Raw genomic sequence first — 9,242 nt, forward strand, 5'->3', positions numbered from 1 at the left:
AAAGAACAACGGCCATAAGCTGACAGAGAGCAGATTCAGACTGGACATCAGGAGGCGCTACTTCACCGTCAGGGCGGCTAGGATCTCGAACCAACTTCCAAGGGAAGTGGTCCTCTCTCCTACCCTGGGGGTCTTCAAGAGGAGGTTAGATAAGCATCTAGCTGGGGTAATCTAGACCCACCCCTCTTTCCTGCCTATGCAGGGGGTCGGACTCGATGATCTATTGAGGTCCCTTCCGACCCTAACATCTATGAATCTACGAATCTATGATTTGGGTCAAACTGGTTTATGCAATGTCTGTTCCAGACCCCTTCCTAGTTTAAGTTAAACTAGAGTCCCCAAGCACCCCAGATGCTTTGCAGCCCTGGGCTGGGCTGGGCTGTCTGCTTCAAAGAACAGGGCTGGCCCCGCCCTTCTGCTCCCTAGCCAGAGCTCCAGTGGAGACTGTAGGCACAGCAGGGTCTGCCTGAGTCCCCCCTGGCCTTCCCGCCTCGCCACTCGCTGCTCAAGCAGAGATTCCCGTCCCCACTTCCCACCTCCCACAGCACAGACCCCAACCACATGAACCCTAGGCATGTGGTATGTTAGCTAATGCTGAGAGGTATCTGTGTGTGTGTGTCTCCAATTTCACTGGGACAGGACAAAGGCAGACAAAACAAAGGCAGACAGGACACTGTCTGCTTAGGGCCTTTTGGAGCTAAACAACAGGCCAGTTGGTAATACCCCTCGTTCTGCCCTTAGAAAAAGCTGTTTAAGAACAGCTTGAACTAATGAGAGAGGCTTTTGTTTTCTTGATGGGCTGCTAAACACTGTGTTATCAGCTCCCTGCTGTCTCCCTTGCCTGTCAGGTTTGCTGCAGACAGTGTGAAGAAGCAGGGAGAAGGAGACTGAAAAGCTCAGTATCATCAACAGATGCGTGCACACCATACCCATCTTTTCCCTCAGAGTATTAGCTGGGGGCTGGCAACAGTCCTGCCCCTTGAGCCATGAGCAGGAAAAAGCCTGGGACTGTTCAGGCCAGGGTGAGGGTTTATATCCCTCCCTAATCAGAGCATCCTGCTGAGGACTGGCCATGCCCCGCTTCAGCTCAGAACTGTGAAGGGAATGGATGGCTGTTTTAGTGCTCCCTGGCTTCTCGCTTGAGCCACTGAAGGCATGTGCCTGAATTTCCTCCATTCAGAGGGAATGTCTGTATACTTGCAAACCGGTTCAACCTAGGCAGGTTAGACTAACTTGCAAAAATTGAATCAATTCAGGCTCAGGCTTTCTGAATGTCTGTCCCTAGCTTAAGACCCCACTGTGCCTGAAAGATGTACCACTTGCACATTTTCTTACCCAAGATCCCTAAGTGCTCATCATCACTGCTCCTGTTCTTGAGTATCTTGAATGTCCCATCAGTGTACTCCCTGTAAACTGCTTTCTTGTACTTGGAGCCAAGGAGTCCATTCTCATTGCTCAGAAATATGTTGCCATAGCTGCAAAATGTAGAATACTGTTACTTTAATGCTACTTTAAATGCACGAATGAAGGAGCATTTACTGTGAAAGCTCCATTAACTGAATAGGTTTCACCTTTAAATATCTTGCTTTCATCTCTGAGGCCATGGGAGAGAGCAGAATGGCTCTGAGGGTTGGTAGGAAGATACAGAACGTTCTTGCCTCTAAGACTACCAGTTGGAAACTGCTTTTGGTTGATGATGATCTAAAGTTACTTTGGTACCTCATGACTGAGTAGCTGCTCCCTGGCTGACATGAAGTGAGTTTGGCGGACGTCATTCTATTCTACAGTGTGGATGGATGTCTGCATTATAGAAGCACTATCTCAGCTGGCTGCAGTAGGCAGCCTCCGTGGGGCACCCATTATGGGACTGATTGAGGATACAGGATTCCCCTCTCAGATATAAGTATGCAAGGAGATGCTATAAACAGGGAGGAAAAACAAGACCAAAAATTTAGACACCAAAACCACAAATTCAGGGATTTAGCTCAGAGATGCAAAGGATCAGGAGGTCCCTTGCTCCAACACAAGCATCCAGCCAGGTTTGGAAATGTTAGTCTCCCTTTTGAAGTGTCTGTATGAAGCTTTACCAGGAAGCACTGCCTGAAGAACATGCAGCCTCTCCCTAAGTCCCAGCTCTACCTTTCCTTCCCAGAATTGTTGTGTCGTTTCAGCTCCCAGCTACGATCTGGTGCATAATCCCACTCCACCTCCTCTGCCGTGATGTAGTATGTCCTCACTCCTTCATAGCGCTGGGCAAGAGCAGGAATCTTTTTGCCGCATTCAGAAACAAAGTACTGCTCCCTCATCCCAGACTGATAGTGGTTGGTTGTTTGGCAATAGATCTCAAAATTCCCTAGAGGGCAGCACGGACAAAGAGATCAGCTTAAAGAATCTCAGCTAGCATTTCTCTCACTCTGTCAGAAAACTGGGCCACATCCATGTTATTTGTATGAGAACTGTGCATACCTCTAAATTTGTTTAGTTGCAATGCATTCATTGCTATGGGATGAGATCACAAGGTTTTATGAGGAACCAAGCAGGAAGGGCAAAATAGGATGCGTCTACATGAAACACTTACTGCACAGTAGCGTGCTGGTCAAAAACCATGCTAATATGCTACTGCACAGTATTGTTAGACTACTGTGCAGTAAGCATCACAAAAAAACTGTGGAGCTACTGCACAGTAACTGTAGTTACTGCACATTTTGCTAGTACTTCATTAAGCAACTACTAAACTAAATGCGCAGTAACTACTGGCAATCAGGACTCATAGTAGAGATAATGTCTTTTATTAGACTGTAAGGGGGCTTCCCTCACCACCTAGAGTCACGTCGCCTCTCGGCTGGAACAGTAGTATCCTGTTTTTGTAGATTTCCTGCCACACCTTCAATGTCCTGAGAGATGAGTCTGGACACTACTGGGAGGCAACTGAGATCAGTTATGGACTCAAAGTTTCTGCAGCTCTTTGCAGGGCTCCACCATCCCCATCCCCTGCCCTCACCACACCAGATGTTCCAGGCAATGTTGACTGCCACTACGATTCTTTACTGTCTTAACCCGAAGGATTTTAACTGAGGTCTCTGTCTACGTGGCTGCTTATCCCGTTCTTCCCTGAATGGCTCCCAAAGCAGCTATCTCTGTCTCTGGTTCTCTCTTTGTCACTCTCTCATGGCCGGGGTCATCTCTCTCTTTTCCTCTCTCTTCTGAGAGAATAAAGTCATCCCTGCCTTCCTTTTCTTGTAGGTCCCTGGAGTGGTTTCCTTCACCCCCTGGGATCAGACTCACTGGCTGCTCAAGCCTCCTCACCATCTCCAATTCTCAGTTGGACTTGCCGGGTAAGTCATGGGGCCAGTGCTTACCCTCTGGCCCACTGTCCATTCTTCTTTCTTCACTGGGCTTCTTCCTTTCTCTCCTTCTCTGCTCGGATTTCTTCCTCCTTCCTTCGTTGCCCGAGCTACCTCCTTGGCATCCCTTAAATCTCCCGCTCTAAAGCTGGGTCCATCGTGGCCATTCCCTATTGGCTGCCTGCCTGAGTCAGTTGTTCCTGCTTTACTGCCCGGTGTGTTACTTTCCTGTTTTTTTTTGTTCTCCTTCTGCGCTGCTTTTCTTTTCCAGAGTTTGTATTTAGGCAGCAGGGTCTTCCGTGGCAGCCTTTGATCTGCCACGGCCCCAACTGGCTCCCCAGCTCATCCCGATCACGGCGGGGTTCACCCTGGCTCCTCCGGCTCCATGAGGTAAGTTTTTCTTTTTTTTTGACTCTGCTCATGGCAGGGTGCTCCAGGCACCCTGTCACATAGACCAACTAGATTTTTGCAAAAAAATATCTTTAATTGCAAGCGTCCAGGCACAAACAAACTTCATTGGGCATTGGAGAAAAGACTGTAAAAGTTCTTCTGGGTAGAAATGAAAGTTCATATTTCATAGGATTGCACAGAGAAGTCAATAGAGGGAAAACTCCTCTGGACAGTCAGTTCACAGGTGGTCATGAGCTTGCAATTAAAAAAAAAATTGCAAAAGTCTTGGTGGTCTAATAAAAGATATCATCTCTACTATGAGTCCTGATTGCCTTTTCCTCTAGACCAATATGGCTACAACTTGGATACCAGTAACTACTGTGCATTAATGAATATGTAGATGCGCCCACAGTGGCCTAGATTAGAAGTATCTCAGCAAAGGCTTGGACACAATAATCAATTTATAAGCTATAATGAAGGCACCTGCCCACTGCCAGCAGTTACAAAGCTGTTTTAGTAAGACACTGGAAAGTGAAATGATTCACCATTCAAAAAGGGGTGGAAGACAGACTGACTGCGAGAGAGAGTCAGGGTCCAAGGTGATGGAAACTACCCATCAGACTTATAAAAGGGCATCTTGAAAAAGCTGGAGCAACCTGAGCTAAGGGCAACTTGGTTATATTTTGCTAGGACAAGATGCACATATGACTCTTATGGCCATATCCTATTCCACTTATTAGATGCCAAAGTAGATGTAGGCACCTAAGTGTGATCCTTTTTCACCCTGCATGATTCCCTGAAAAAAAATTAATGGAAAAGGTAGAGGGGTTCTTGCCACTTTTTGTGATGTAGTGTTAAGGTGAAAATGAGAGTATGTTACAAAAGTAAGCGTTAATGGTTTTTCAGGTACTCCAGCCGGGTGAAGTAAGATTCCCCTCCTGTCTTCAGCCCCTGACCCCATATCAGTAAATACCACTCCATTTTGAACAAGGTGTTTCTGTGTCACTGCCCACCTAGTCTATCCTGGGCTCCTGGAAGAAAAGGGGCTTACAGGTAACAAAACCTGTTAAGTCAGTTGGGTTTATACATTTATAAAGCAGTAGGACTGTGGCTCAGAGTAAGCGGAGGAAATCAGGCCTGTCACCTGAGAAGTTTACTTCAGAAGGACCCAAAAGGGTCTGCAGCATAGCTTGCCCTGTAACCATACCACATCTAGCCAAATCAGGGCAGGAAAACAAATACTTCTCAGTTGTATAGATATTTACCTTTGTTATCAGGCTGCATGAAGGCAGTGGCAAATGTGTGAGGGAAGAGATTGGCTGTACCTCTTCTCATCCCATTCATTTGAAAGGTATTTCCCTGGAACACAGCTCCATGCACGTCTGCCTCACTTCCCAGGCCCATCAGGTGCCAGGCTACAGTGTCTCCTTTACATACCTCCAGCTTGGGCATGTTAGAGAACATAAATCCATTAATGGCTGCAAGAGAAAAAATAATATCCAGATAGTTACAATTGGCCATAAGAGCATCTTCATTCACATGCTCCCAAAGAGCAGGAGAATATGGGAATTGCAGATGGCAGTGCATTCCCCATAAGAGCTCATCTGCCATCCACTCCATATCAGCTTGAGACATGCTTTCTGGGCAAAACGGGTCCTCAAATCCCCTTATCTATGCTCTGCCTCTACTCACAGCATATTTTTGGTGCCCAGCTGTTGCATATCTAGGTGTCAGTGCAGCATTTGGCAATTCTATTTTGCAGCAATAAGTTTTAGACAGTGACAGACCCTGTATAAGAGAGCAGTGCCATACCATGCATTCTGTTGGACTCCTTGAAAGCTTCGTTCTTTTCTACAGAGGCCTCTTCCACTTTCAAATGGTACTTTATGTTTGCACTTAAATACCAGCTGAGATTCTCATCAAACACACCGAAGAGAAGGTAAAACTCCTTGTCGATCCCTTTCTGTTATAATAATAATCATCATCATCATTACTTTTTAAAACAGTTGGGTCAACCATTAGCTTGTAAAATACAGATTACTTTGCATGCGGCAAGTTCTGTGTTTTTCATTTCTTAACATGGCCACTTGATTTTGTCCCCTGCAGGGCCAAAAGGTGATCCCCTTACTGCTACATGAAACCTTCATGGAATCTTATCTACCCATAAGTTATCTCAGAATAGTTATTGTGACCATTTGACTGCCTTCCTAGCTCTATGCCAATGTGATGCATATTTGCTTTGTGAAATTCCAAGAGAAAATGCTCATCCTCCATAGGATTTCACCTATTTTCATGTTCCAAGCCTCCAGAAGGTCACCTGTTTTTACATATTTTTTTGCTTAAAATGGGCTGAGTTTTAAGTAGACACTATGTCCACTTGAAACACAAAATGTTTTCCCATTTAAGCAAACATGCACTGATTTCAGCAAAAATGGGACTATTTTAAATACTGTAACAAAAATGTGTGTGTGTACCTTGCAATCATTGTTAATATAATTGTTGGAATAAAGTTTAACCATGCAATTGGTCCAACAAAAAGTACCACTCTAAGAATTCCTTGCCTCTCACATAATTCCTGGACCATCATGACTACAACATCACTCTGACACTACCATCTTATAATAAGAAGAATTTGTAGAGAATTATGCCCACAAATATAAAGACAAATATATCCTCAGTGTAACCCTGTAATTGTCAGCAGAATCAAACCAAAGATAAATCTAGCCTATTACTTTGACAAAATGGTAAAGATTTCCTTTAAAGGCCAGAGTCAAGCTGGTTCAAGTGCTCTAGCTTCTCCCAGAAGACATCTTGATGCATGAAGCTGTTCTGGCATGACTGAACAAGCACACCTCTCTGCCCTTGCTGCTTTGTTTCCTGCTGTTGGCCTCGTTCCTGCAGCACATTTTTATTCATGTGTTACTTGGCCTAAGGCACTGATTTACAATCAGTGTGCCACAGCACTTTGGGGTGCCTTCAGATCCTTTCAAGGGTGCTGTGGGGTGGCACACAATGTTAGCGCTGTTAGGTACACAAACATGAGTCGCAAGATAAACCCAGAGACTTCAAATAGTAATTCACAGTGGTAAAAACATTCTGACCTGTTGTGGTCTTTCTGAGTTCTTTGCAACTGAAAAATTACTCTATTATTTTTCTGTAGTCAAAAAACAAGTGAAAACTAAGACCTAGCATTTTCTGAGAGGTGCATCAAATCTAATGGGGAGTGCCTTGATTCTAAAAAGGCTGCAAACCACTGGACTAAGGCCTCATTTCTCCAGTTATTTCTTCTTAAGAAGACAAAGATCCTGAACTACTGCAGCAGGGAAGTAGACAATACCTGTTTGTTGTTCTCACTCAGAGTTCCAGGTTTGCAGATCAATAGGGGGCCAACTAAGCCTGAGTTAGTGTCTCTGTAGGGATTCACAGCAGAGGAGTACATCCAGGTTAAACAGGGAGGGTCACTGGCTGTGGGTCCAACATGTTGTGGTACTGTCCAGCGATACGTGAAATTATGGAGAGGTTTAACAGAGACTCCATTCCATGACAGGCCTATAAAACACAAGAATAGATGGTACATAAGCTTTGTAACACTTTATCAGCTGTATTCAGACTGAGATTTGCTTTACTTACTATGAAAGCGGCTGGGGTAGAATGTGGCAGCTGTTATAAGAGTGTCAAAAGTACAGCAGAGACAGAGGCATGCATTATTGTACATACAACTGTGGACAAGTTTATGGGAAGTGTCATGGCAGAGGTGGGCCAAGTGGCACAAAATAAAGAAATAAATCCAGTTAAATCCTCAGGAGAATGTAGCTAGTAGAACTATGACTATTCAAGTTGGAGCATACTAGAACTCTCCTGTGCTTGTGGTTAGAAATAGGTAGAACCTTGCTTTTATCTCATCCAAAAATTACAACCTCTGGTATTTCTCTACTTCTGGCACCACGCTGAGGCTCTGGTTCAGTGATAAGTCAACAGGAAAATCATCCCTTATTGAAACACTAGTACTACCTCCTGCAGCAGCCCCTAGTTCCCGAGCATGCCCAGCCCTGCTCAGCTGGTGAATTCTGAGAGCGCGCACATCTGACACAGAGTAGCTGCACTGTGAAACCACAATGCTGGAGCTGCTATTGCATTAATTTAGATGGTATGGGAGTAACAAACCATTGTGATAGATAGCTCCTTCCCATTCCTTCCCATAAAGTACTCCATGGGGCTGAATGCTGAAGGGCCAGGAGGCTTTGTTAGCAAATATCACCAAGATGGTGTCTCCCACTTCAGCTTTTATCACTGGACCTGCAGAGAGAAACAGAGTGAGTGAGTGGATGGGATGATAGAGGGGCAACCATAACGGGCAAAGCAGGAAATCAGTGGCTGTTTCTATACAGAGTTTACAGGGACAGAAAGCTCAGAATGTAGGGCTTGACAGAACTGCTCCTGTTTTCACCTGAGCCAGGTAGGCTTGTTCGCTTGTTAGCATCAAGGTGGAGATGGCAAGGGGTGGGTAGAAGCTATTTAAAAGGTAAAAGTTTGTCTGAGAGGCTTCAGCTAAGGATTTTCCAGGTCCTAACATCTGGGACTAAAGTAAGGGAGAGGGAGTAGAGACTACCATCCTGTGGTAGTCCCTACTCTTCCTCTCTGCTACGACTCACTACTTCCTGACCCTACGTTAAATCAATGGCCAAAAGTCCATTTGCTTCAATGGGATGGGATAAGGCCTTTAGTCTCCTTTGACCAATGCCTAAAAAGCTTCCATGAGCACTAACCCCAGGAAAGCTATCAATCTAATCTATGATTGTCTATTTGTCATATTCCTCATATATCCCTCACCACCACCAATAATATTGATCCCTCAAATTTAAAAAAAACTCTTACCCTATTACCCTACTCTCTTATGCTTAAATGGCTATAGTTGATATTATGAAGGGAACACTTTCTTTTCAGAAGTTACTGCTTCTACAAATTACAGGACAATGCCAGCCAATTGGCATTGTTGATACATTGCTCTAGCTCAGGGGCATCAGACTCACCTTGTGCCCTGGGCTGGATCAGAATTGCAGTGCTCCTTGCAGGCTGAAGCCAGGCCAGGCATAGTGGTACCGGCTTGAGGCACACAGCAGTAGCAGCAGCAGTTCTGGCTCTGGCAAAGCGCGGTTCAAGCTCCTGCTGCTTGCCCCGAGCTAGTGGTAGGGCCAACAGCCAAGGAGGTAGGGTCATGGCAGTGGTGAAACAGCCAGAGGGTGACCGGGTCTGCATCATCCCTTGATTTCCCTCCTGCTACTGACAGTTTTATCCCAAGGGCCCCAGATTCTGCAGCAGGCCACATCTCTCATCATACCCCCTAACTTCTGGTGCCCTGCAATCAGACCAGACAAAGTGGCTCCATGAGCTGATTCTGGCCCGCAGCATATATGTTTGACACCCCTGCTCTACCTGGTGCTGAAAAAGGGGTTATTTTTTCCAGGCAGGTCCTACCAAGTATCCCAAGATGCTTCTCTTCTTTCAACC

General features: G+C 45.4%; 1 protein-coding gene across 1 annotated transcript in view; it reads right to left on the reverse strand.

Moving 5' to 3' along the window:
* HEPH (hephaestin) overlaps nt 1-9,242 on the reverse strand; it is a 45,297-nt gene that overhangs the window by 23,139 nt on the left and 12,916 nt on the right. Inside the window, 7 exon segments of the mRNA XM_025200136.1 lie at nt 1,336-1,475; nt 2,140-2,353; nt 5,000-5,212; nt 5,547-5,697; nt 7,072-7,283; nt 7,899-8,030; nt 9,210-9,242. The exon segment at nt 9,210-9,242 is cut by the window's right edge and continues 12 nt beyond it. Of these exon segments, the coding sequence (XP_025055921.1) occupies nt 1,336-1,475; nt 2,140-2,353; nt 5,000-5,212; nt 5,547-5,697; nt 7,072-7,283; nt 7,899-8,030; nt 9,210-9,242 (1,095 nt within the window).

This window comes from Alligator sinensis, unplaced genomic scaffold (genome assembly GCF_000455745.1).
Source record: "Alligator sinensis unplaced genomic scaffold, ASM45574v1 scaffold809_1, whole genome shotgun sequence".
NCBI lineage: Eukaryota > Metazoa > Chordata > Crocodylia > Alligatoridae > Alligator > Alligator sinensis.